The 27,815-nt window shown below is 43.9% G+C and overlaps 4 protein-coding genes across 4 annotated transcripts in view; 2 read left to right on the top strand and 2 right to left on the bottom strand.

The window, feature by feature from the left end:
• The window catches only part of itsn2a (intersectin 2a), a 33,875-nt gene extending 31,875 nt beyond the window's left edge, over positions 1-2,000 (top strand). Inside the window, exons 33-37 of the mRNA XM_079645278.1 lie at positions 104-225; positions 301-383; positions 790-873; positions 951-1,124; positions 1,469-2,000. Of these exons, the coding sequence (XP_079501404.1) occupies positions 104-225; positions 301-383; positions 790-873; positions 951-1,124; positions 1,469-1,620 (615 nt within the window). The 3' untranslated portion in view covers positions 1,621-2,000. The remainder of the gene's footprint in view (positions 1-103; positions 226-300; positions 384-789; positions 874-950; positions 1,125-1,468) is intronic.
• A 149-nt stretch (positions 2,001-2,149) lies between these two features.
• Positions 2,150-6,380, bottom strand: fam228a (family with sequence similarity 228 member A). The gene is made up of 9 exons (XM_079641854.1): positions 6,362-6,380; positions 5,876-5,958; positions 4,650-4,832; positions 4,500-4,577; positions 4,143-4,337; positions 3,432-3,518; positions 3,234-3,321; positions 2,830-2,965; positions 2,150-2,310 (listed from the first exon to the last, which is right to left on the bottom strand). Exons 2-9 carry the CDS (start codon positions 5,954-5,956, stop codon positions 2,241-2,243), a joined length of 918 nt encoding a protein of 305 aa, XP_079497980.1. The 5' UTR covers positions 5,957-5,958; positions 6,362-6,380; the 3' UTR covers positions 2,150-2,240.
• LOC307014119 (uncharacterized protein) lies at positions 5,965-9,416 on the top strand. The gene is made up of 2 exons (XM_079641858.1): positions 5,965-7,881; positions 8,651-9,416. Exons 1-2 carry the CDS (start codon positions 7,791-7,793, stop codon positions 9,175-9,177), a joined length of 618 nt encoding a protein of 205 aa, XP_079497984.1. The 5' UTR covers positions 5,965-7,790; the 3' UTR covers positions 9,178-9,416.
• Positions 9,417-9,428: 12 nt separating this feature from the next.
• On the bottom strand, positions 9,429-17,041 carry gnpat2 (glyceronephosphate O-acyltransferase 2). Its single transcript, XM_079641853.1, has 16 exons — positions 16,888-17,041; positions 15,707-15,907; positions 15,444-15,620; positions 15,122-15,251; positions 14,868-14,995; positions 14,631-14,706; positions 13,916-14,067; positions 13,436-13,566; positions 12,988-13,238; positions 11,882-12,139; positions 11,721-11,800; positions 11,201-11,341; positions 10,425-10,524; positions 10,241-10,334; positions 10,062-10,123; positions 9,429-9,884 (listed from the first exon to the last, which is right to left on the bottom strand). The coding sequence occupies exons 1-16, from the start codon at positions 16,897-16,899 to the stop codon at positions 9,832-9,834; spliced, it is 2,046 nt and encodes a 681-aa protein (XP_079497979.1). The 5' UTR covers positions 16,900-17,041; the 3' UTR covers positions 9,429-9,831.
• Between the last annotated feature and the right edge of the window lie 10,774 nt (positions 17,042-27,815).

The following is a 27,815-nucleotide window of genomic DNA, read 5'->3' as shown; positions in this document are numbered from 1 at the left end:
AGGCAGTATTCACACACAGAATTATATCAAATACTACTTTGATTACATATGAATCAGTGCCTAGGTGCAGTCTTCCTATGATTGACCTTCTGTTCTTCTCCAGCCTCTGTTTCTAAATGAGGTTTTGGTGAAAATGCCAGCGGACCCCTCGAGCGATGAGCCACTCTTCCACGTCTCACACATCGATCGTGTCTATACGCTCAAAACTGAGACCCTGAACGAGAGGTATGCATGCACAACATTTATATCCATAAGATAATCAAACTGTGTAAAAGATGGATGTATTTATTGTGTCGGTAGAACAACGTGGGTCCAGAAAATCAAAGCAGCTTCTGAACATTTCATAGAGACGGAGAAGAAGAAGAGAGAGAAAGCTTACCAAGGTAAACACATTCACATGTTCTCACTTACTCTCGCCTTGGAAACCCCTGAAACACCCTCCTCTGATTACCTCGTGATTTGGTCAAACTTGTCACCCCATTAATAGCAATTTAATTGAATTAAATTAGCAATTTTCAAATGGTTGGTTAATTTATGATGTTGTTATTTTGTGATGTAGGCTAAACTGAAGAAACAATTGTATGCACAGATAAGATTGAATGAGAAATATTAAAGTTCCATGTAGTGTAATGTTTGCAAAAGCTGAAATATACATTTGTTAAAAAATGTAACCTTACGATTCCTTCAGAAAAACAAAAACATATCCTGCTCCCTGAATATTAAAATGTAAAATTTCAATTAACACTTAATGTTGTGGGCCCATTTTTAATGTGTGTGTGTTTGTTTCAGCTCGTTCCCTGAAAAGCAGCGGTATCGGCCGCCTGCTGGTAACTGTCGCTGAAGCCCAGGAGCTCAAAGCCTGTAAACCCAATGGTGAGGAATACCAGTGAATTGTTAAATACAGTATAAGTAATTTTGAGTTAAATTGAAACACATTATGTTTCCCCCAGGTAAGAGCAACCCGTACTGTGAGCTGACGATGGGGGCTCAGTGCTACACCTCCCGGCCCGCCAGCGACACCCTGAACCCAAAGTGGAACTTCAACTGCCAGTTCTTCATCAAAGACCTCTACCAGGACATCCTGTGTATCACCGTGTTCGAGAAGGACCAGTTCTCACCTGATGGTCAGTGGATACGATACGATACCACACACACACACACACACACACACACACACACACACACACACACACACACACACACACACACACACACACACACACACACACACACACACACACACACACACACACACACACACACACACACACACACACACACACACACACACACACACTAAATTGTTATTTGTTCAGTTTGTCCTGCCTGTACAGGAAGCAAAGACACAAAATCAGTGTTTGCAGGTCAGGTTCTAAGGCCTGCGTTTGACTTTCTGACTACTACGAAAGAAAAAGTAAAACAGTTATTAATTTAAGAGGTGTAAATAAATTACTGTTCTGTTTCCTAGATTTCCTTGGTCGTACTGAGGTTCCCGTGGCGACTATAAAGAAAGAGATGGAGAGCAAAGGTGCCGCAAACCGACGCCTTCTACTGCATGAAGTCCCAACCGGAGAAGTCTGGGTCAAACTGGACCTGCAGCTTTACGAGCCGACCAAATGAGGACAAAACACACACACTGCAGCCACTCACTTTAAAAAGTGCCTATTTGTAGCAGCACCAGGGTTGCCTTGAAAAACTCTTGATTTTACGTCACTGCCTTAAGCCACCCACACCCTTTATCTGAAAGGGAAGTAGACCTGGCCAAATATGGAAAATGACAAACTAATGATGGGGTAATATATTTTGGATATAACTGTTTAGGTGACCAGCTTAAATGTGAATGCAATTGGCCACAGTTACATTTGCTAAATGGTTTTATAACACATTATTAATAAATTTGTAAATGTTGCACACTACTGTACAATGTCTGTATGTCAAAAGTTGATCTTAAGCATGCCATTTGATCCTGAAAATGGCATTATTAAAATGTACAGATGCCACTTAGCTCTCGTTTTTTTTATGGTGAATTTTTCACTGCTTTTCACTTCTACTCTCAACACTTTCCTGGTGTCCATTTAATCCCACACATCCCCCTCCCAGGTTTAGTGCCTGGGGTAACATTTGAGGTAGTTAGAAAGAAAGGTAAAGATGAATTAATATGGGTTTTATTTCGATGTAACCAAGGACTGGTGTTGTTTTAAAATTGCTGGTTGTTGCTGACATCCACATTTGGAGGCAAATCAACCGTTCCTATGGCACCTTCCATCCGGTGTGGCGGTGGAACTGATCCGGTACGGTATGTTGACGAACCTGCATGAGAGACATTTGCACGGAAAATGTGCACACATTAATTTAACAGATGCATCCCTGCAAGGAATTGGCGTTATATTAAGTACCTATAAGTTCCTCAAACAAACCCACTTCACAACATCCCAAATATCCCTTTATGAGGCATTATGCTGCAGCTGTGTTACATAATCATTGTGCATCCTGTAGGGCAGGGGTGTGAAACTCAAAGCCCGTGCACTTCATTTTATGTGGCCCGTAAGAGCTTGCAAAGAATATAATACGTTGCAATTATTTACCCTAGACTTCTGCCAACAGACGTAGTTCATTATGAAGTTAACACCCTATCCGATAATAATTCAGGCAATAATGTAATATAATTAATTATATTATATATTTATGTATGTGTATTTATATAGTCTTAAAGTTACAACCGGCCCTTTGAGCTCAACCATAATGTGGCCCGCGATGAAATTGAGTTTGACAACCAAACTCAATATAGGTAATTGAAAATATAGTTTAACATCTCATCATACTGTATACCTGCTAGACTTCCTTCCTCCAGTTTCATTCACCACTGGAGTGTTTCTGACTGCAGTGACTGGATGATGTGAAAAGGCCTGTAGCAGGATGTTGCTCTGAGGTAGCTTCTCTACTTGTCTCCTTGTGTATCTACACCCTAAAGCAAAAGGGAAAGTGGTTAGCTAAAATTTGCCGCAATAAGCTAATAAGGCTGTAGCAACAAAAGTGTATGAAGTTAAGAAAGGGTGCTTTTGACTACTTGTGAATATGGCTCTCATTTGTAACAGGGACAATGTGTTATTTCCTCTTTTAAAAGTAATATAGTCTCACTTTCCCCAAATTGTGGACATAATTCCACTGTGGATATCTCAGCTCAAACTTAAACCAAGCCTTCAATTTCCTTTTGGTTCAAAGAAGAAAAATACCTGCTTCAGAAGAAGAGGCTGTTCTCTTCTCCTTCAGTCTTTCATGTAACTGAAGGCACAATGGCTCCTTTAAGTCTGCCATACCGAGCTGGGGATAAATCAGAGAATACTTCATCAGTAGCATTTGCAGTTCTTCAGTGTGTCAAAAGTAGCTTTTTAATATATATTTAGCAAAAAATTTCAGTTACAAAATATCACCTTCACGTTGAGGTAGCGTTGCTTTTTGATGCGGAGAAGAAACGGATCGTATTCCTTTAAATCATAATGTTCTAGAAACACAAAGCCCTGAAGATGAAAGACATTAGTTGGATAGTCTTTTGTGTGTTTTTGTAGTGAAAGCACAAACACCAAAGTGTGTGTGTGTGAAGTCTTATGCATCATTTAAAGGACACTTATTATGCAAAATCCACTTTTTCATGTCTTTTATACATAAACATGTGTCCCCTCGGTGTAAAGACATTCTGAAAGTTTCAGGAAAAAAGATTTGTTCTCTTTTTGTTCTGGTATAAAAACCTGTCTGAAAATGAGCTGATCAGATTTTGGCCACTTTATGATGTCATAATGTTTTTTTGGCTTGTGTAACCATTAGCCAATCACCAACCAAGGCAACACCCTCCCTCCTCCACCATTGTGTTATTTTTAGCCAAATATCTCTCAGAGGGGCGTGGGGAGTGGATCCTTGTTTTCATCTAAAGTAACAGACAGAGAATCAGCACTTTTGAAACAGGGCTGAAACAGAGGGGATTATGGGATGCTATAATTCATGATCTGTTTGGTATTTGGAGCCAAACACTTCAGAGACATGTTTTGTATATAACTGAGACCTGTAATATATTGATGAAAAAGAGGGGACCTTTAAAAACCCTAAATGACAACAAGACCAAAGCTCTTTCCAGAGGTGAGCATCACCTTCGTGTTGCAGTGATGGAGGAAGTGACTGTAGAGGCTCTGGCGGCTTTTGCACACCGCGGGGCCACAGCTGGACACGTGCTCCTCCACCCTCTTCTGCAGGGGAAACCACACACGCTCAGTCCAGCGCTTGTGAAGCATCTCCCTCCTCCTCAGCTTTGTGAAGTCCTGTCTGATCAGAAACGTCTCCAACTCCTAAATGAAGACATGTTTAAACCAAGGTGGGAGATACAGATACATAATTAAAGATTCAAGGCCTTTTTTGTAACACAATGATGATTAAAAGTTGTAAAAGCTGCATGTTTTGAATACAGAAACTGTAAATTAAGACGAAAAAATTGTGCTCCAGCATCTTACCTTCACAAAACCATTTTCTGTATCCAGTAATGGTTGGGTTATTTCCTTCACCTGTTGATTTTCAGCCTCCATATTTCCCTAAAAAGTAAAGCATGCATTGGAAAATTCACCCTCTCTTTGTGCAGGTTTGAGTTTGGATGTGTGCAATACCTGCAGTCGTCTGAGGGAGGCGTGAGAGAGCCATCCCTGTTGGCCCCCCAGCTTTGACCCAGAGGGTGAGGCCTCCTCGCTTTCCTCTGCTCTCACACATTCACCGGGGCTCTTCATACTCATGCTTGGCTGCATGGGGGTCTTTCGGCTCTCTGTTGTGCCCTTAACATCCAACATGCGCTCCTGAAACACCATAGGGTCAATTCTGTAACTGTCCTTAATAAACACGACATGCTGTTTGCAGAGTATCCTTGGATTTTCTTTTAAATAGCAAATACCAGCATTTATACAGTAGGAACACATGTTATAACAGCATAGCATACCGGAATTATAATAAAATGTTGATAAACTTAAATTGCAGCATGCTTCATGTGGACAATAAGTAATTTTTAACTGTATTTATTGGCTTCTCAACATATAAAATATCCACATTTATTAGTTATTTAGTATTATTGAACAACAAATAACCCCCTCACCAACAAAACGGCTACTAGTGAAAAACTACGATTTTTTAAATATAAGTAAGGAAATAAATATATACTATTACATTAAAAATATATATATATATAAATACAGTCTCACATCACCTTGTTCAAGCCAGGTGAACAAAGGAATAATTAATAAAATAAATATACATCGCTCTTGAACTAAAGGGAAACATATTGGCGTATCAGAAAGGATATACTCAGAAATCCCGGCCTGAGTTCACAGACAGACCAGACACACTCTTGCAGGTGAACAGAAAAGGCTCTGACAGATCACGTCACCACCTGGAAACCTGAGCTGCAGCTCACTGTTACGTGAACACCACGCTGGGACACATGTCTGCGCACTATGAGGATTTTTTTTGTATCAGCTGAAACATCAATGGCAGCTTCCCTCCTGTTGTGCTTTCTGTTGTCTGTCTGTAACAACCATTTGTATGCTCGGTTAGTTTGTTCAGCTGCATGTCACCTGACCCCTCCACAGGCCCTTTTTTCTAATATCCTGAGTCAAGAGAGGATAACAGTGGCTACAGCAACTATCTGTCAATAACCTGAAACCTTTCCATTCATCTTTCCAAGGACACTGAGATTCCAGCATTGTACATTCAGATATGAAGAGATGGAAGGAGAAAATGGAAAAGTATTGTACCCCATGCTGACCAGGGTGCACTACCGTATCTAGGTAGCTCTTGACATTTAAAGACCAGTGATACATTATGAGTTGGCGTGAACGTTTTTTACCTCTGATTTCAGCAGGCCGACAGGAAAATGTGTGTGGAAGGTGATCACACCACTGGGGGTGTTCTTCTTCTTTGTGCTCATCCCTAAATCATGAGAAAAGTTAAGCCATCGGTGACAACCTGCTTTTAGGTCTGACCAGAGGTGGAACAAGTGCTCAGATGTTACTGAAGTTAAAGTAATACAACCATGCACAGTGTAGAAATACTCTGTTAAAAGAAAAAATCCTGCATTTAAAATAAATGTTACTTCAGTAAGTATTGGCAGCAAAATGTAGCCAACTACTCAATCTGTTATCTATTATTAGTTATCTATTAACGTGTTCAGCTGGTGAAGGTGGAGAGAACCTGAATTACTTTTTTAAAACTGCCATCCATAATAATCAATCATAATACGTTAGTTAAATTGTATCAAAAATGACTAGAAGTCAAAAGTAGCATAACATGGAAATACTCAAGTAAAGTACATGTATATTAAAAATGTACTTACGTATTTGAGTAAATATACTTAATTGTTACTTTCGAGCTCTGGAGGACCTGAATCTACAGTCAGTGTGCTACATGCTCAACATATTATTCAAGCAGTAACATTGAATATGAATGACATGGTAATGGTATGTGTAAGTGTTCTTACCTGTGTTGCAGTGAGGACGTTTTGGTCAGACGTTCGTGAGAAAAAACGGCAGAATTAGTGAATTAAGAAAACACTGGTGTCCCACTGACAATATTATAATACAACATTATTAAAAAAAAGTTCATAGGGTCGCTAAGTAACGTAAGTCGCGACCTCCCTCAGCGCCCCTTAAAAGTGGGCACAAGAGTAGATAGCAGACTCTACATAAAACACACGTTGTAACATTTTAAAAAGTGTACCGACTGCTAACCTTTGCTGTCCCCTGAGACTGGCTCCAGCAGAGGCGGTGACTCGCGGAGAGGAAGAGGAGAGGAAAGGAGGGGAAGAGGTGTCCTGCCGTCTTAAGGTGTTTACGTTGCCATGACACCGTCTCACAAGCGAGAAAAGACGCACGCGGGGTTCAGCGCGAGACAAGCTGATATAAGACACCATAATTTCCTTAGTTTCCTTAGTTTAATATGAACAACATGTTCTGTGTGAAAAATAATTACATATTTCGGCAAACAGAAATATTGTCTGTGTCAGTATGCATACGTCTTGAAATTGTGAAATTATTTAGGCTACGTATTATTCCTTTATATGTTATTTTTAATATTACTACTTTTGCTCTATTATTATTATTCATTAGTATGTTTTAATTATATTTTTAAATGATTGTTTAATACAAATTTCCATTTTTATTTGAAAATGTATTGCAATACATTTTTCTCAATATGGTATAGCCTTAAGAAAATACAAAAATGTTACATTTAAAAATGTTCTTAAAAAGTGAAAATAAACATGCCATGCAACGTCATGCCATTTCCAATACACCCAACTACTTTATAACTCCAATAATCATTGTTGATGTTTTCCTTCATTAAAATAGTCACAGAGAGCTATTTTAGGCAAGGTGATGTCTCCTGGCACTTACATGTGTCTAGACAAACTTCGAGGCAGACTGTTTATCTAGCCTGGGTAAACCAATGATATGGGACATAGGCCAAGGGAAATTAATATACTTTTTTAGGTTTACTCTGTTGTTAATGTTTAAAGACATTCCTATTTGCAAAAATGGTAGTAAAGGAGTGCCATTTTCTGTGCGACACTATAAGGTGCAGTAAGTTGTTTAACTTGTTCCTAATGCGCTCGTGGACAGGTGCACCTTCAACATGTTGCGCACAGGCTGCAAGGCTCCTGCGGAGAATGCGACTACTTAATGTTTGGGTATTAGCTGCGTAAAGGCAGAGCAGGGCTTGGCCAGATCATAACTTGGGGATTGTAGCTGCTCTCTTTCCTTTCGTTGATGAGTCCAGGACAGGGGGGAGACCACATGGACTGGTGGACTTCGTTGGCAGCGATCACTGCCCTGCTTTGGATATTATGCTTTATAGACGGTAAGGGAAAATGTAGGTTAGGGGATATTTGGAAGCTCTTCAGGAAGCCACCTGTCTAGTAGCCTACCTTATGGCGAAAACAGCTGTCATACATTCAGTATCAGAAATAAGACTAGTTTTATGTCTACATAAAATGTGGCTACATAATTTGTAGTTTGGGTACAAATTATATCATAAACATTAAGCTACAAATATGTAACATTGCAGTTTTGCTAAGAATCCATCATAAAACGCGATTAAAGGTTTGCACACTGGGTTATGTTAGTGATGTTTTCATTTTGCACACCATTTTAGCATGATCAGAATAAACAGGACGTCTAGCAAAGCATGACATACTTCAAATGTAAATCAGGCCATGTTGCGTAGAGTAGGCTTAATCTAAGAAATAAGGCCTTGTTAAATGAGTCAAAACCATTGGTTTGCTTAAATTAAAAAGAATGTTTTGAGAGATATAAAATAATGTCATTTAGCAATTTTCACTGAAAGCTATGCTGTTTTCATGCGAATTTGTTCCAAGACATAAATATTGACAAAAGTGAAACTGCAACATACGGAATTATGATTTAAAGATTAAACTATTTTATTTAAGAGTGTTCCCGTGTTGAGGGGCTCGTGGTGAAGCCCCGTGCCACCCACTTCGCGTGCTCAGGTGTTAGCCATGGCTGATGATCACTTTAATCCAGGGGCAGACGCTGTTTGTAATGGTTGCTGACATTAGCCAGGGTGTTAAATTAGACTCCAACTGACCCCGTTACCCTCTTATCTCCAGGCAACGCTGTGCTCGAGCTGCGGCTGCTGTTCCACGCGCTCACCAAAGCAGCATGTCACCTGTACCTGGCCCTCCTCCCGCTGCGCCGTGCCGCCACGCACTTCGCCGACTGCGCAAGATATATGGTGAACCACATCCAGCGGCCCACCCCCTCTCCCCTTGACGTTGGTCTGCTCCACCACGGCCAGCCGCTGGGCAGGAAGGGCACGCTGCACTTCCTGGAGGGATTGTGCGTGGTGTGCGAGACGATCCCTAACCTGATGGGCGCGGGGCTGAGCGTGGGCTCCGCTTTCTGCCACATGCTGCAGGGGGGGTTCTACGTGCTGGCGGCCACGCTGCATACCATCCAGGTCAACCTGTTCTCCCAAATGAACGGCGAGAAGGATAGATGGGACAAAGAGCGGCACCGAGCCAAAGAGGGCGAGAAAAAGCTAAATTCAAGAGTGTTGGAGTATATCTCGGTGTTTTGTCAAGACCCCGTCAGCGCTTTACGCATCAAAGTTGACGTACCACCTGTGTATAGATAATCCATGTAAAACAGCATAATGGGGAATTTGCAAATACAATGCCTTTAACTGCTGAGGGGTTACAAGTACAGGCAGTGACAGGAGGTTGAACTTTGACCTCTGGTTATTGCTCGCTGTTGTTGGGGGTTTATACAAACCGAAAAGATATTAGAAAGGAGAAGATCAAGAATGTATGGTGCATTTTGTTACATCTGTTTTACACTTATTGACATAAATAAAAACTAAATGTCTCAAACTAATCTGTGATGGGATATGGTTTTTAGATTATTTTTTCTTTAATGGTACGTTATTCATTATACAATCAAGTGCCATAAATCATACTCTCTCCTATGTCAACTATCAGTATAAATCAGTCAAGTTATTTTAAAGTGCTCTATTCATTTTTCCTCAATAATACATGGCAGCCTTTGCAATTAGCAATAGACAAAAACATAATAATACAATGCAACTGATTGAAATCAGTTTGAGTTCAGCATATTAAATCACAGGCATCACTATTGCATCAGTCACACTTACACCTTTCTTCATCGAATAACACTGACAATGGCCATTTACCAAAATCAGCCATACAGTCAACCTTGGGTCACCCTATCAATGTAAGGAATTAAAACAAGGAAACAGAGATACTGAAGATTGGATCTGTTCCAATGGAGGCTAGAGTTTTGCTTCAGGTGTGGTGTGGAGCATCTGGGGGGGGATTTTCCCAGCTACAGTGAGAGAAGAAAGAGAAAGAAAATAAATAAATTACTCGGTTGGAGGGGTAAACAAAACCAAGAACAAACACCAAATCTCATACATCGAAAGGACAGTCAGGACAAGATCTAAATACACAACTTTATCCCAAATTCCTTCAAATACAAACTTGTATTTTCAAATTGACTTACAAAGTATGTCATCGATTCTTCTGACAGCTGCTTTATTCACTGTGTATTCATTCTGCTCAGACCTGCGGTGAGAAAACAAAAAGGGGAAGTCTTAACTCTGGCATCAGAAATTCAGACAGCTTCTCAGGCACCTCAGAAAATGAGCTTAAAACCAAACAGGTGCTAATCTCGTTACTCACGCCCTCGACTTTGTCAGACTGTCCAGTCTCTGCAGGGCCGACAACACGTTCTTCTGTGTGTCAGACGACAGTGCTTCGTAGGTGTGAAGTTCACCTGAAACTCACAGAGAAAATGATAGGGAATTATTTGATGGACACAGCTGGAGATTGTTTGTAGAAGGTCAGAGGTCACTTTCTGTTTCACCTGAAAGGATGAGCTCTGTAGCCAGGTTTCGCACAGCAGTTAGGAACTGTTTCTCAGCGTACACGTGAACTTCGTTTTCACAGAGGTACCTGAATATCACCTGGAAATGAAAGCATACCTGATCAATTAAAAAAGACATACTTTTACTACTTAAAGACCAAAATTGAATTTGAGTTAAAGCCTAGATTAGTAACTTTGAACCAGTGCCCACTCTACTTTAGCAAAGCTTGACAAGGTTGTACCAGTGAGACTTTCACTTCAAGGATTATCAAAGAAAACAACTAGTCATTTTATTTAGTTTCCTTCAAATACAATCTCCAGCGTAAAGATGGGTGTAGTAACAATATACATTTAACACAAAATAAGCATTACATTTACTACTTTAATTGAATAAAAATTCAAAACATTACACCAGATGAAAGAGCAGGTTAAAAATACTTTCTGCAAGTTGTATTTTAAAGATCGGTCATCAACTACTTCTACTTCTAATTAGTAAACAATGTATTTTTTATGTGAATAAAGCACTCCTATTTTTTTCCCACACTACAAAGAGGACAATTGTATTATCTTACTTAGTTGTGTTAATCATTTATTTTTGTTACCTAAAGTATTCAACAACAACAAAACTGGAATCAGAATAAAAACAAGATCACCTGCTTAATGTTAACTACGAGCGACTAAACCCTCAGATTCCCAGAACATAAACAGAGGCCATGACCTCACTGTTCTCAGAGGCAGATACAGCCCTGTCCGTCTGGAGGCAAGAGTCAAAGCACCTGGTAGGAGTCTATGAAGGGTTGTAGCAGTGCCTGCAGGAAGGACAACACCTCCAGCCCGGCGACTGACACCGTCACTTCCTGTTCACTGACGTGGACTGCTCCACATTTTTTCAGGAGGAAGCACGCCTCCTCAAAGTCCTGATCAATGGAGGGATAGAATCAACACACAGAAACACACAATATCAACAACAACAAAAAATCCTATATTTTTGTCTTTTACACTGAAAACGTTCTGGATTAGGTTTTTTTAAGTGTATAAACTCATAAACTGTTAACAATTAGCTAACAATACTTGAAGCTCTCGAAAAGCTACTAGATAACTTCCAATGCTAGCCAAAACACACTCCTCTACCTGACCTGGGACTCTGCTCTGACTTAAGCCTGATGATGTTTGTCAGAAGCAGAGCCGTGATCATGTTTTCACTCCTCATTATATCACCACTGTTTGACAGGACAGTAATCCTCTCTGGGATCTTTGTCCTGAGATGCCCGAAGGAATATGAAGAGGACATTTTACCTGAGACGAATTTCCAGGGATGAAGATGAACTCGTTTGAGAAGACGTCCCACAGGAAGCAGAAGAAGGCGAGGAGCTCGTCTGTGAACGGAATGATGGATCAGGATGAAACGAGAAGAAAATACATTAGAGATCTTGAATTATATCTCGTTCAACCATCACCTTTTTGTGTGGTCTTTTTGATGTGTAAGGCCATTGCGAGCAAGGCGGGACGAACAAATATGTGCAGAGACATATTCCTGTAGGAAGCCAGCATCAGCACCGCCGCTGCCGTGCTGATCATTTTCTCCTCTGGGCTGATTGGGCGATTTCTCGTAGGCTCTTCCTCCTGAACCAGGAAGACACGCCCGGCTTTACGGTTAACTACAGAGCCATGAAGGGCGACCGTGGATGACATCACATCCGCATCAGGGGCTTGTCCTGTAAAAAAAAAACGTGTCGTGAATAGTTTGTATTGTATTTATGTGTTTGTGTGTTTACTCGCCTGCATTTGCACACACAAACAAGAACTGTAAAGTGAGACAGTTCAGTGGAGTCCTCTTAGGGTAAGTTACTTAAGGTGCAATAATCCACTGAACATCTCCTAAGTGAATGTGAATACGAGTGCCACCTCACATTCATCTAATCTGTCTGATCTAAAGCAGGGTCTGAGGAGTCTTCAGTGTCCCGAGGTGAGACTCCGACAAATACAACTCTGTTTGAATGTCTGCATCACTTTGTCTAGGAGGTGAATTGTAGAGCAGCATACAAATGCCACCTACTGGTTGTTCAAGGGAGCTTGAATTAAACCTCCTTCAAAAGGCCCGCTGAATGTAGAGGACTTAATTCCATCATTTTTAGCATGATGCAGCTGCACTTCAATATTTACAGAAGATATAAAACAATATTGTGCTGATGCATGGTTAACAAGTAACAAGTAAACAAACAAAAAAAGTGAAACTAAATAAGAACGATATCTATTTTGATGAATTAAACTGGAATCATTTCTACTGGAACCCCTATTGCCTACTTTTAAAATAACATAATAAAACAAAACAAATAAAATGTTCCTCTCTTTTCTTGGTTCTTATTTTATTATTATTATTTATTATTAAGAAGCCTAAATGTGTTCAATTTTTTGCTTTTTTTTAAGCTACAATGTATTCCTACAGGGAAAAGGGACATGAATTTATGTCAAATCAGAACAACATTTCTGAAAACTAAACTTAAACCAGCAAACACAAAATTACCTAAAACTAAATGTAAGTATAATTCTAAACTATTATAACCTTGCCCGCTCGGCCAGTTCAGGCGAGCCCCAAAATCCAGCGCCAGCTTCCTGAGCCAGAGGGTTTTGTCTGTGAGCTCCTGCCAGGGCAGACCCTCCTCTGTTAGGACTCTGGTGGGAGCCTGGAGCAGCAGGCAGGCCATCAGAGCCCAGGGGCCCATCATAGAGCCCTCCTCCTGGACCCTGACCATCAGATGAGCCAGCCAGCTCACACAGGCCTGAACCTCTGCACTGGGCTTCTGAGGAAGGTCCCTGTGGATAGAGGAAAAGGGACAAGGGGAGTTAGGGGGTGGAAGTATTTTCATTTTTTTCAATTTTCAGGGCTTTTATACCATGTGTTTATTGAACAATTATTGTTCATATTGCTTTATTCAGGCTGCATTAAATGTTGTTTTGACTCAATTTGATTTAGTTTAGACTGAACACTCTACGTAAGGACTTTGTTCTACCTTGGTACGAGGTTGTACTGGCAGCGGTTTATCTTGCCTTCACACAAATGTCGAACAGACATTGGACGGCCAAAGTTCACATGCATGCTGCCGTAATCTTCCTGGAGCACTTTGCTAGCTTTCAGCAGAGCCTGCAGGGAAAGGGCAAGGCTGGGATTGAATCACGAGCAAGAAATAATCAGCTTTATCCATGCATTAACTCTTCTGACCTGCTTTAATGAGTTAGTGAGACAAACTGATATTGTTTGCAAATACAATTAATGCATATCTTTCTGTATTGTACATAATTAACAAACGTAATTACATGTTGGTATGGAGGCAGAGAGAGGCAGGAGTAATGGTGCAGCAAGGGTATTCTGAACCTAATTAACTTTCATTATAAACAGTTTGGATTGCAGTGCATGCTGGGAGGTGCTGAGGCTTCTTGGAATCAGATGATTATGAAATGTTTGGTGAAGCGAGTAAATGACCAGGGCGTACCGTGGTGCTTTCTTTGGGTTTGGGGATACCCAGTAACTCGTGTGCGAGCAGCGACTCCTCCAGCACTCGGTCGTAGCTGATGCTAATGGGGATCAGTGTGATGTCATACACCTCGCCTTTAAAGAAGGGCTCCATCACCATGTGCATCATGCCTGCAGACAGAGTAAAGTTGTGTCAAAACTGCAATGCATGAACACAACATTTGTTCCCCCTTGTTAATCACTACAATTAAACTGTGGAAACCTATAGCCATCTGGATGGGAACAATACAGACTTTTGACCAACCACAGCACAGGTAGCAAAAATATGTACTTGTATGTAAACATGTAGTGACTTAAAAATAATTGACAATTAAATATGAAACAAATAACTCAAATTGTTGACACTGAGGATGCCAACAGACAATTTCACTTTTCTACGACCGTGTATTAGGGTCATTGTTGTACAAAAAGATGGACCCCACTGTAAAAGTATTAAACTAATATGTACATAATACACTGAAGTTGAAATGTGACAACGACAAAAAAAGGAAATGTTTAAAAGAAGAAAAGAAAAGTACTGACGCAGCCACCAGAGGATGGTAATACTTTAAATAAAGTCACAATAAAGTGTTTATGATTTACGACATTGTTGAAAAATGTCGTAAATCATAAACACTTTTATTATTGTTCTTATCTGCAATGGCCCAAATACGGCCCACACACACTATGATCACCTAGCTTTGGCATCACGGACTTTAGTGTGCGACTCCGCAGTCCTTCCACATAAAACTCCAAAGGAGCAATTCCTGTCTAAAGAAAAAAAACATTTCAGAGTTTGAATTCTTTTTAACAGATGATCATATACAGAAGCTGATAAATATGGATTTAGAAGGGCTTCCTGAGCTGAAGTCATTCCCAAAAGGAGTACCACAGTTTGAGCGTGGCTGATGAAGCAGATTATTATGTTTTACCTTTACAATGGTTCTGACATATTCTGACAGCACTGCCCAGTACAGTTTGTCAGAGCCAATCGCACGTCGGATGAAGAACGCTCCCGAGCGACGCAGTACCTCTCCGACCAACTTCATCCCTGCAAGAGCTTCAGAGGGGAGAGAAATTGTGAAATAAAAAGAGGGAGATAAAGAAATGAGCATCAACTACGGATTCTGTAATGTATTTTTTTACTATATATTATTCTGTTGTTTTAATTTAAATAGATACTTGCGAATTCCTGCAGCAATAAATGGCATTGGGATGTCGTAGGTGAACATGATGTAAGAGATAATAAGGAAGTCCATATAGCTCCTGTGATTGGGCATCAGGATCACTGGATGCTCCTGAATGGATTGTTGGAGCTGCAAGGTGACAGAAGGGAAATGTTAAACCAACATTTTAACAGAGGCTTAAAATTATTGTATTTTGAGGGAAATAAAGGCAAGAAAACTAAATACAGGAGATGTGCCTTTAAGTTTACATTTATTACCCACATAATTAAATACATTTCTGTTGTTCTGAACTCAGTATTCAGTATTAACTAACAACCTTACCATGTTGAGTCCTTCCATGTTAACAAAGATGCTGCTGTAGAGTCTTTTTAACACCTTTGTCATTGTGAAGCCCATCAGCCTGATACACTTCAGCTGCAAGTTTTGAGACATTTCCTCCAAAATCCCACAAGCCTCCTCTCTCACCTCCTCTACCGATGACCCCGTCTCTGCGGCTATCTGAATGGGAATACAGAAAATAGACCATTTTGATGAAGAAATGCTTGAAAACGTCTTTGTTATGTTTTTAAATGACACTATCCCACCTCTTTGGCCATGTAGCGCAGATACTGGGACTCCAGCACAGCTTTGTTGAGGTCAGCGTTGGAGCAGGACTCGGCTCCTTTGTAAGGGTGCGGGCTGAAGGTCCGCAGTGCATGGCCCAGATCACTGCTGCGCCTCCGCTCCTCCAATATATCCACAAACTCCTCCTCATTTTCCAGCCCTGCTCCATATGAGTCCCTGTACTGGAGAAGGAAAGGCAAACTCATGTTGAAGGCATTACAGTTATTTAAATATTTGACACCTTTAATAGAATAGAAAGAGTAGCAACATGGATGATCTGCTATAGCGTGTGACTGAGTAGTGAAAACATAAACATACATTTGGATGCTGCTGGTATAAACAAAGTGGATCCGGGTATTAAGTGCTGCCTTGCAAGATTTTTATTATATTAAATAGTCAAGTCTTAAATTATCTGCCAAAAACACATACTACTAATTGTTCAACCTCTGAATTAACACAAATAATACAAAGGAAAGTTTCACAGGTTGTTAAAACAACAGGAAAAGCAGAGCCAACTAAAAATAACACACATGATAGTATTTTAGGACACACAGAGACACTTCATTGTATTTTAGGGAGAGTAACAGTAGGAAACATCTCTTGTAGAGCTGTAAAAAATACCCTACATATGTAAAACAAAGAGGGGGTTGATGTTATTGTAACTATTGTGTTTTTTCTTTTGAAAACCCATATTTTATAAACATTATTTATATAAAAAAAACGTTTTCTATGCGTTTAAAACATGTATTTTTAACAAATAGGAGTCCAGGCTTTTCCTAGTTATGTAGACACACTCAAACTCCTTATCTATGAACTATGAACTATGAACATAGGACCCGAGTCGTTAATATCAGTTGGTTGGTAGCGACCTATTAAGCAACATTACAGACACTGTTTTTAAGCTGGCCAAAGTTTCAGCAGTTTATAGCCTCAGTTTTATTTACAAGTCTATTCACAGCTACATGGCCTCAGCTTAAAGTACTTTCAACAAACATTTGTATGTGTTTTCTTCGTTCGTGTAGCTAGCATTTGGATACACTTTCTAATGTTAACTTTTTAAGCGCACAAGCGATTTCTGTGAACCGAAAGCGGTCTCAAAGGATGCGGAAGAGTGTACAAAAACATTTAACAACATTTCGGCGGGTGTTGACGGCTGTCTTACCGTGTTACTCATTATTCACAGGGAAAAACCGAAACCCTTGCAGGTGCCTGTCCTCAACGACTTGTTTTGTTTTGCCCCCTTCCTTCGCTGCACCCTGCATGGAGCCCAGCAGCACCCCCGCGGGGCCAGGCCAATGGTGTCGCCGGGTTTTGGAAACTCCTCCCGTCTACTGTAATGTGCAGCCCTTTGCTCTTGAATGACCCCCACACACACTATGGACGGCGATGGTGTGTGCAGCATACAGAACCAATTTAGCTGTGCTGCTGGTATACATGTTTTTGAGTATATCCTCCTGGGGCCCGAGGAAAAAAAGTGTCTTCCAATTTCCTTTTTTTTGTATCTTGTAATTTAGACTTTTTTAAATTTAATTTTAGTTTTAAATTTTACAGTATGTCCACTGTAGAGGACGTCGGGACCATATTGAAAAGACAGCCAAAATGAACAGATAGACTATTTAACGTGTTATGGTTATAGAGTGATATCATATTAATACAATAATACATTCACCTTTATTATTTAAAACATAAATAAGTAATTGATCTGAACATTGCTGTTTATTTGGTCAATAAAAAACTAGATTTTTGGTGAATCTTTCCAGATCTTCAAAGACTTTGCAGTCAATGTAGTGGGAAAAGTACCTCATTGACTCCAGTCGGCACGGGCTGTAGGGTCATCTTGACTAGTTTTATGGATGTGGTCTCCATTTGACCATGCTCATAGAAACAAAGCTTGCATTCCTGAGGCAATTCTCATTTTTCATTGCTCCACTTAAAATAAAAACAACAATAAGACATACGTGCTACTCTTGGCCCACAGAGGGCCATGTCTTTCCAGCTCATCCCTATCTGTCTCTCTGTCTGTGTCTGTGCGCTCATGGAGCCTCCTGCATCTTTCCCCCCCTTCTTCTTGACCCTCTTCTATCCCAGGTGTGAAATCCTCATCTCTCTCATCATCTGAGAGCTCAACATCTGAATCTCCCTGAACTATCTGGTACAGAAAATATCTGCTTCAGTTCCGTCTCCTGCAACAATATTGAGTCATAAAGTCCACGAAGATGGTCCTGACGTCCACTAGAATGGACATTTATAAAAGAGCTGTTATTTGAAAACTTGAATTATTTAATTGCTTTCAGAACTAATTATATAGTTCCTCATATGTTAATAAACAAGAACATATATGATTTTCATGATAAAAATTACAATTATTCAACAATATTTGACTTCTCCTCCTGCTTCTATAAAATGTTTTGGTATGCATTGCAAGCCATTTTGGATGAGAAGAAGGGAACTTCCCAGCATGCAATTGTAACCAATGACATATCACTGGAAAGACCAGGATGTCCTCTGTACAGCACATCAGGGATTGATAGAGTAGCTCAAGAGTAAAAGGAGATGCATGTTAACAACATTTCCACTACAGTGAATATATATATTCTATACTTTGTAATCTTAACTATATCTGATAACTCAAGCCCTCATTTTGTTAAAACAGAGGATAATGTCTTGTTTATCAGCAAATAGTACTGTCGAGTACATTTTAGGTTTGTACGTTCACGTCCATGTGAAAGAGAAACATGATAAGTAGTGTCCCTGTCCATTAAACACCTGTTGTTCCCATAACCAGAAGATTAGTGATGGTACTTTTCCCAATAAATCATGTCGCCAAGACTAGGCTCATCACTTTGAAGCATTCCTAAATAAAATCTGTGCAAAAGTTAATTGAACAAAATAACAAACAATAACCAAAGCAGGACTATATACGGTCAACAGGAAAGAGCAGGTTCAGCCCGTTGGTCATCCACACACCAGGTGCCGTACCTGACCACATCCATGTGATCATTGAATGATATACAACTGTGTATGTATGTATTTATGATATTTTTAAAAAGGTGTAGGCCTAGAAATAATTCCTTTGATTAAACCCTGTGTCTTTATTGTTGTCATGTTAACAAAACAGGTAACATCTCAGCTGCTAAGGACAAATTGTGCGAGATGCACAAACTGAGGGAAAAGTATTTGAACAAGGCGCATCATTCCACTTCCCCCTCCAGTTGTTGAGTACACAGTCTTCACCTTGTCCGCTGTCGTTTGGTTGTCCTCTATATCAAAATAAATACTTGGCTGCACACCCATCAGACCACATCCATCTTCCTTCTTTGGCGATGTCATAGAGTCCGATCCATGTTGCTCCCTCATCAGGGTCAGAGCTTTTGATCAGGAATTTGACAAAATCCTCTTCCTCTGTACTGTGGATAGACACCAGGTTGCCTCCCTGGGACACACAGTAGAGCTCTGCATCAGCCCAGGTCCTCTCTGTGTTGAAGTACTTGTAGCAGCGGCCGTTGAAGGAGAACCAGAAGGAGGGACAGGTGTCTTGTTGTAGCGCCATTTGAGGGTCATCTGAAGAAGACACAGCACCCAGAGCCAGGCCCAACAGGAAGAGGAAAACCAGCATGATGATGATGATGATGATGATGATGATGATGTCACCGTCTCTGTCTGTTAAAGATGCACTGAACCGTTGGATAGGGGGATGGAGATTGTGAAGCTTCAAGTGACAGGCTGCTTCTTTATATATGTGTGGGAATGTGACGTCATGGTCACGTGACGTGATCACATGACCGGTGCCCGGTCAAATGTAAGTTATAAAAGTTTTCAGTTTCAGAAAATCTTTCTCTGGCTGCACGTGCACCGTTATCTCCCTCAAGGTAGGACTCGCGGGTTTAAGGTGGTTTTATGGTCTTTTCAATGAACCTACTGTATGGAAGTGTCTCAGTTCAGTTTGGATTTGATTAGGGCGAGGGCAAGATACGTTTTCCCATCATGGAGCTACTCTTCAGACATTCAAAGCACGAGACCAGGTCTGTTACAAGCAATGTGTTTTTAATATGGTGTTTTACTCAAAGTTGTAATCGTTTGTAAGCAACTTGTACGTGTTTTACAGAGTGTAGAAGTGCTCATAACCAGCCGAGCAACCCGGGAAACTCGAAATGGACATTTGTTCACTTTCTTCTAGCTTTTATTATTATTTATAACTGTTTTTGTGTTTAATCCATAGAGCTGAGTATGAGCGCTTCCCCTCCTGGATTGAGCCAGGAGGATCTATTACTCTGTCAAAGAAAGCCTGGTTTTTAACCTTCTTTTAATGTTATATTGAATTGGTGTTTGAGCTGGCAACTATTATGTTGCGTTTGTTTTTTAAAAAGACTGTCCTCTAGTGCTTTTTTAGTTTTATTTTCTGTCAATTGTGTTTGTGTTACAGGTTCCTCTCCTCTCCCTCTGGGGGGGGGGGGAACCTTGTCTGCTTTCAGTGTAAGGACTTCACGGTGTGACACTTTAAAAGGGTGAGGCAACTAACTCTCACTGTAATCATTCTGTAGAAGTTGTGCTTTGAGTAGTTTTGAGTAGTTCTGTTTGTGTCCCTCACAGTTAGCAGGCATTGTGACCTAGTCGACCAGACCTGCCCATCTGAGGAGGGGAAACCCACCATGTAGTGTAAAGTATGTTCACCCTTTTACCCGTTGACAGCTGCTGAGCATGGACATTTAAAATGTATATTTGTGAAATAAAGCTGCTTTCTATTTGCTCATGAATGCCTCTGTTATTGTCCTTGTGAAGGGAAGCCCCAACCTCTGCAAAACAACTTTGGATTTAGATTGAGGGTCCACAGGTTCCTCCATCCCCTCGACAGGAGTTGGTGTTGTCAGCTATTTAAAGGGGACCCCAACCACAGTTACCACATATGCATCAGAGAAGGTGTTTTCACTGTTGGCCTAATATACGATTGGTCAACTGAACTTGGCAACACTAAACACAACCACACCTTAACATAAGCAAAAACAGACTACCTATCGCACTAAACCTTCTCTACATTGTTGACAAGGAGTAAATTATATTAAATCAAATGTTGGCATTGCTAAACATTGCCAGACCAAAACAAATGTTCTTTACAATTTCCAGAAGATGTTGGTCGGGAGGGATAATGGTCTGTTTTTAAAACGCTTTCTAGCACGTGAAGACCAAGCTGCTCATCACACTAAAGCTTTGTAAACATTGAATTGAGACACCACATTACCAAGATATTACCCGCTTGTGCAAAATGAAGATGAACATTGGGCAAAAAAGACCATAAGCTTGTGTGGATATATCGTATAAAACATAATGTTCTATTTCGTATATGGCTTCGCCCTCGAAGACTATCGCTATTGGGTAATCCCCTGCGCACCTGCGCAGCACTGAAACACTTGTAGTCCACGCCCACCCACAAGGTGGGCCCCACCCTCGGGCTCCCTTTCCGGTATAAGTAGGAAGGAGCCCCGACAATCTGCTCCCTCTTTTCTTCAGCACACTGTTACTGAAGCATAAGAGACACTTCAATTGCAGAGTAAACATGAGTAACAATTGTGTGAGAGATTATCCCTCATGTGGCTCTGGGTTCATAATGAGTTATTACCAGCAGAGATAAAAGCAGTATGCGAATCCTGCCTGGGGTCAGAGTACGCTTTCGCGGCTCTAAACCAGCAGGTAGCATGCACACACTGCGCCCATCTCCCGCCGGGCGACAGGAAGCGGAGAGCGGACGCTCTTGCTGCTGTGGCCGAGGATGACGATTGGCCGCGGGCTTGTAAGCCTGGACGGGGCCTCGTGTCCCTGGGGCCGACTGCCGGGCAGGAGTCCGCCTCCCTCCACGGTTCACCGTTCAGCTCTCCCCTCCCTCCTCTCCCCCGGACGGGGGAGACAGAGTCGGAGCAGGGTGCCAGCTTGGCGGCCGAACATGCTTTCCCCCTCTGCGTCACCACAGCGCTGCGGCGAATAACATCGCGCTGCTCTCCAACTCGGTGGTGACACTGGTAGAGCGGTCCACCACCGAGGCAGAGGAAATCAGCAAGGCGGCCAGCACGGCGCTCACTCTGTGCGCGTCCGTCGCTGTCTCCCAGGCGAGGATTTCCGCGTGGGTGACACAGATCCAGCGCCAGCTCTGGCTGAAGCAGGCGTCTGTTACGGAGACGGCCAGAAAAGTGCTACTGGACGCTCCAATCAGCCCGGACGGGCTGTTCGGACCCCAGTTCCACGCCATGGTGGCGTCCATGAAGACGGCCGCGGAACAGGCGTACGGCATTCGCCAGCATGTACAGCTGGCTCCAGCCTGCTGAGCGCCCACAGCGGCACCAGCGCTCGCAGCAGCCGCGGCATCCACGCCGGCCACAGGAGGCCGCAAGCGGAGAGACAGCAACCGCCTCTGCGTCAGACTCGCCCTTCGGCGGCTGCAGGAGCTCCGTCCCACGTCTCCGCTCCCCCGCCACCCCAGAGACAGGGTCTCCCGGCGGCGAGTCAAAGGGGAGTGAGGCTCCCCCACTCCTGGTCTGCTCCGCGAGAGCCTCCGAGGAAGCAGAGCCGGTAATTAAGCCGGCTGCCACTAATCTGTTGATTAAGTAGACAGCAGGGCTCCCTGCAGAAGCCTGCTGGTTTTAACCTATCGGTTAATAACCTGCAGAGCTCGCGGCATTCCTCTGTCCGAGATACGCCTCCTACACACGGTCAATATAAACCCATGAGCGCCGTTATAACGCCTCATGTGGACAGCAATGCACACACCTCCACTCATCCCCTGAGCGTGTACACGCCTCATGATGACAGCCGGAGTGAAACGCAGCGTGTGGAGGCTTCCTCGCAGCCCTTTCGCCTCACGGGCAGCGGCGGCGAGGGCAATGGCGTGGCTCGTCACCATGACGACCATTACAGCACATCACAGAGAAGCCAGAACGGGGGAATGAGCAGTATTCCAGGCTGAGTGCCCCCAGCGGCAGCGCCCGCAGCGCCCGCAGCGCAACGGCGTCAGGGCTCGCTGCAGAAGCCTGCTGGTTTTAACCTATCGGTTAATTAACTGCAGAGCTCGCTAATTAAGCCGGCTGCCACTAATCTGTTGATTAAGTAGACAGCAGGGCTCGCTGCAGAAGCCTGCCGGTTTCAACCTCTGTTAATAACCTGCAGAGCTCGCGGCATTCCTCTGTCCGAGATACGCCTCCTACACACGGTCATAATAAACCCATGAGCGCCATTATATAACGCCTCATGTGGGCAGCACTGCACACACCTCCATCCATCCCCTGAGCGTGTATGCGCCTCATGATGAGAGTCGGAGTGAGACGCTGCGTGTGGAGGCCCCCGCGCAGCCCTTTCGGTCCAAGCCCACCTTGGGTTGCCTCACGCCCTGTGTAAACCAGCTGCCTATAACCTGTCGGTTAATAGCCAGCAGGGCTCGTTGCTAAAGCCTGGTTTTAACCTTTCGGTTAATACATTTCAGAGCGCGCTAATTAAGCCGGATGCCACTAATCTGTTGATTAGTAGACAGCAGGGCTCGCTGCAGAAGCCTGGTTTTAACCTGTTGGTTAATAAACTACAGAGCTCGCGGCATTCCTCTGTCCGAGATACGCCTCATACACACGGCCTTAATAAACCCATGAGCGCTGTTATAACGCCTCATGTGGGCAGCACTGCACACACCTCCATCCATCCCCTGAGCGTGTACGCGCCTCATGATGAGAGTCGGAGTGAGACGCAGCATGTGGAGGCCCCCGCGCAGCCCTTTCGGTCCAAGCACACCTTGGGTTGCCTCACGGGCAGCGGCGGCAGGGGCTCTGGCGTGGCTCGGCACCCTGACGACCAAAAAAACACATCTCGAGCATGTGCGCCCGCTCTCAGAGTTTTTCTCAGATTGGCAGCGCGTGTGTCTGATGGACAGATGGATGAGCAGGCTGATCAGCAGAGGATACGTCCTGCAGTGACGACCATTACGGCACATCACAGAGAAGCCTCTCCACCTAGCAGTTCCATGGGATACAAGAAACACTCCTGTCATCCCAGGAACAGAGTCTTGCAAGGTTTTTACTCCGCTATTTTTCTAAATCTCGGAAAAGAACGGGGAAGTCGCCCCGTTGCTGTACAATCAAACGTGTTGATTTGCACAGACAACAGGCCACGGCTATGGAAGCAGCCTACCTCAATCGCCAGGGAGGAGTACGATCTGCGCAGCTTCTGAACGCAGCCAGGCGGCTGCTGTTCTGGGCGCGCACACACACACACGTTGCTCTCATCAGAGCAATGTATATTCCCGGCGAATTGAACAGAGGGGCTCGCAGAGCGCAGCAGCCGTGTTATGCGAGGAATACGGAGACTCAGACCTGTGTCACGCTCACTGGCGCCTCAGTGGGATTTGGCTTTGGTGTTACGCGCACTAAGCAAAGCCCCATTTGAACCTTTAGACCAGGTTCCCCTTAAACTGTTGTCAGCCAAAGTAGTATTACTTTTGGCTCTATCAGCGAAAAGGGTGAGTGATTTGTCTGCTCTCTCTGTGGCTCCGTCATGCGTCCGGATCCAAGGAGATGGCAGTTCAGCTGTTTTACGCCCTAACCCGGCTCTTATGCCAAAGGTCATCACAAGCTCTTTAGAGTCGAGTGATCACCTTGGGTGGCTTCTTTCCCCCTCCTCACAGGTCGGAGGAAGAAGCCGCGTCTCATCTCTTCTGTCCTGTGCGCGCGCTGTTCTGCTAGTGGCGCGCACGGCTGCCTTGCGCCATTCTTAGCGCCTGTTTGTGCATTATAGAGAGCGCTCGATCGGGCAGCCTCTGTCTGCACAACGGCTGTCACACTGGCTGTGTGAGGCTGTGTCACAGGCATATGTCTCCTCTGGGGTGGATCCCCCGGAGAACATCAATGCGCACTCCACCAGAGGAATGTCCTCCTCCACGGCTTTGCACGGAGGAATGTCAGTGGAAGACATTTGCACTGCTGCATCTTGGTCTTCCCCCTGGTCATTTATTCAATTGTATTTGAGGGATGTCTCCCATTCCTCTCTGACACACCCTGTACTGAGTGTCCTGTCAGAGCGAGTGACGTCAGGGATCCAGCTGTGCGTTCTCCTGCCTGTCTGCACGCAGAGAGCTGCTGTTCCCCCTCTTTTTGTCACTGGACAAAGTATGACCTTCGTCTCTACTTTTTCACAGCGGCAGGTATGTATTGTTCCCAGCCTTCGTCCCCTCATGGAAAATATTCATGTTATGCTATATTCCAGGGACGGCGATGCGCCATTACGCATGGTGCAATAGGCATGGCGCAATAGGCATGGGTTATTATCTGAGCAGGTGTGTCTGTGCTTCTAGTACCGGGCGGACCCAGTGGGGCGCAGACTACATCATGCTTCACCCTTAACCCAATAGCGATAGCCTTAGAGTGCGAAACCATATACGAAATAGAACTAAAGTTACCTACTGTAACTCCAGCTTCTATGAGTATTGGCGAAGCCCTCTAAGTGCTGGGCCCCACTGGCTCCACGAATAGCTGAAGAAAATGTATTTTGTATGGGAGCAGATTGTCGGGCCTCCTTCCTATTCATACCGGAAGGGAGCCCGAGGGTGGGGCCCACCTTGAGGGTGGGCGTGGACTACAAGTGTTTCAGTGCTGCGCGTGTGTGTGCAGGGGATTACCCAATAGCGATAGACTTAGAGGGCTTCGCCAATACTCATTGAAGCTGGAGTTACAGTAGGTAACTTCAGTATTCATTTCAGGGGAGACTTGTTGCTTTGTGTCTCATGTTTCTTTTCTTTCACAACTGATCGTGTCGCACTGACTTGCTCCTCTGCTGCCCTCCAGTGGCCACAAGGCACAACAGGTACTTTTACATTTGGGTATGGAGGAAAATAGAGAGGGTTGTGTTTTTCTGACACTTGGTGAGTTCCTTGGAACACCGGGGACACATATTCATGTATAAAAGACGTACAAAAGTGCATTTTGCATGATAGGTCACCTTTTAAGAGCAGCAACGGTCAAGTTGTCCGGTTGCAGTCCGGGAAGAAGAGAGACAAGCAAGGAGGGCACATAATATATATATAGTAAACCAGATACATGTCCGTGCGGAAACAATACCCCCAACTGTAGTTCCATGTGTGAATTATGTAACCAAGTGTATTAATAAGTGGTCACTACACAAGCCCCCCCAGAATTCAAACATGGCAAAATCCTCGCGTCCGGGAGGAAGCACCACAGGGGCCAAGGAGGGTGGGGTCGCAGGTGAGAGCCGGGCCATGGAACGGGCCGACGAAAGGGGGCCGGAAGGAAAGGAAAGAGCGCAGCCTGGCGGCAGTTGAAGGCACAGCGGCGGCGAGCATGAAATCCCCGGAAGGACGGAACGGTATCCCAGGGAGGAAGGAGCAGTCACCCCCGGAGGAAGGAGTGCAACCCGGCCGCAGGCAAACGCACAGCGGTGGCGGGCACGAAATCCTCGGCAGGCGTTGAGGTATCCCCGGGAGGCAGGAGCAGTCTCCCCGGGGGAAAGGAGAGCAACACGGCTGCAGGCAAACGCACAGCGGCGGCGGGCACGAAATCCTCGACAAGCCTTGAGGTATCCCCGGGAGCCAGGAGCCGTGGACAGAGGAGAAGCCAGACAGGGTCCCGAAGCGCGCCACCCATGGGCCGATGAAAGCATGGGCGACGTCCAAAACTGTCGAGGCCATACAGGGTCCAGGAGTGTGCCACCCAGGCGGCGATGAAAACCTGGGGACGGGCAGGAACTGCCGTCGAGGTGGTGAAAAAGTGAGTGTCCACACGAGGCCAACCGGCTGGTCGAACCTCCTCTCCGAATTATTATTTTTTTTTTTAAAGTTAAAAATTGTAACAGTCAGATGTTAACCGACGAATGTCGATAGCCGTTAGCAGCTAGCTGTTAGCAGCTAGCCGTTAGCAGCTAGCCGTTAGCAGCTAGCCGTTAGCCGCTTGCTGGCAGCCATTGGTAGCTGCTAGCCGTCGTTAGCTAACGTGGTTAGCTGCTAGTCGTCGTTAGCTAGCGCAGCCTGGACGTGCAGCCGCACGTCCCGAAGAAACAACCCCACGAGGTAGCAATCGGGTTCATCCCTACCCAGCAGGTCGTGCATCGTATCCCTGTAGTCGGAAGGCCGATGCGGGAATGGCGAGCAACGTCCCCAGCCATTCCGCGGTGCGCGCACCGAGCCTCAGTCCGTGTGCTGGTGGCAGCCACGGACGATTCCAAAAATCCCCGGCATTTCGAGAAAAAAACCTGAGTTTCTTTTGCCATGTTCGGGTCCATCCCGGAAACTTCACGAGACGTTGTCGGGGTGACCAGTGTAGTGCCGAGAGATAGGGAGTCGGAGGCGGTGCAATGAAGGTGCAAAAGGGTACTTTATTTAAGAGCAGCAACGGTCATGTTGTCCGGTTGCAGTCCGGGAAGAAGAGAGAGAAGCCAGGAGGGCACACAATATATACAGTATAGTAAACCACATACATGTCCATGCAGAAACAATACCCCCAACTGTAGTTCCATGTATATTATGTAACCCAGTGTATTAATAAGTGGTCACTACACTATTCAATTTGGTATGCTGCTGAACTTGCTGCTGCCAGAGAAATAAAAATTAATTTAGGTTGCTTGGTTACTTTTGAAGACTGCGAGAACCAGCCTTTTTTTTTTGCATGGGCCCCGGTGCGTTGCACCGGCTGCACTGCCAACAGTCTCAGCTCAATGAGGCTCCCTCCTGTCAGATGGAGGGAGTAAATACAGCGGCAAGCTTCGGGACAAACTCTCCTCTCTCCGGCAGAAACAGGAAATGCCGTAACTGTATGTAACAACGGTTTCAAATCAGCATCTCTTAGACAAAAAAAAAAAATTAATAACAAAAATAAAACTCCAAACGTCTTTAATTGTATTTTAAAAAATGAGGTTATCATGAGGTTGTTAACATCGCAATGTATCAGTGGACGTTTGCTGGAACTGCTTGTAAACAGCGTGTTTCCTGACCGACACACAGCATTAAGACCGGCCAGGTAGAGACCGGTCTCCAGTCAACACCGATGAGCTTGATAGACCACTCCCCCTCCACACCGCTCCACACTCGTTGGTTTGGAACAGCACTTAATGTGG

The sequence above is a fragment of the Notothenia rossii genome, assembly GCF_949606895.1.
Source record: "Notothenia rossii genome assembly, chromosome: 8".
NCBI classification, from domain to species: domain Eukaryota; kingdom Metazoa; phylum Chordata; class Actinopteri; order Perciformes; family Nototheniidae; genus Notothenia; species Notothenia rossii.
This window is presented reverse-complemented; position numbering and strand designations above follow the sequence as displayed.

Excerpts from the sequence above, each read along its gene's own strand:
- gnpat2 (XM_079641853.1), bottom strand. Across the intron at positions 10,335-10,424 it reads TACAGAGCTCATCCTTTCAG|GTGAACTTCACACCTACGAA; the intron begins GTGAAACAGAAA and ends TGTGAGTTTCAG. Across the intron at positions 10,124-10,240 it reads AGTCTGACAAAGTCGAGGGC|GTCTGAGCAGAATGAATACA; the intron begins GTGAGTAACGAG and ends TTCTCACCGCAG.
- fam228a (XM_079641854.1), bottom strand. The coding sequence starts at position 5,956 with ATGAGCACAAAGAAGAAGAACACCCCCAGTGGTGTGATCACCTTCCAC. Across the intron at positions 4,578-4,649 it reads CCTCCCTCAGACGACTGCAG|GGAAATATGGAGGCTGAAAA; the intron begins GTATTGCACACA and ends TTTACTTTTTAG. Across the intron at positions 2,966-3,233 it reads AGCCTCTTCTTCTGAAGCAG|GGTGTAGATACACAAGGAGA; the intron begins GTATTTTTCTTC and ends CTTTTGCTTTAG.
- LOC307014119 (XM_079641858.1), top strand. The coding sequence starts at position 7,791 with ATGAGTCCAGGACAGGGGGGAGACCACATGGACTGGTGGACTTCGTTG. Across the intron at positions 7,882-8,650 it reads GATATTATGCTTTATAGACG|GCAACGCTGTGCTCGAGCTG; the intron begins GTAAGGGAAAAT and ends TCTTATCTCCAG.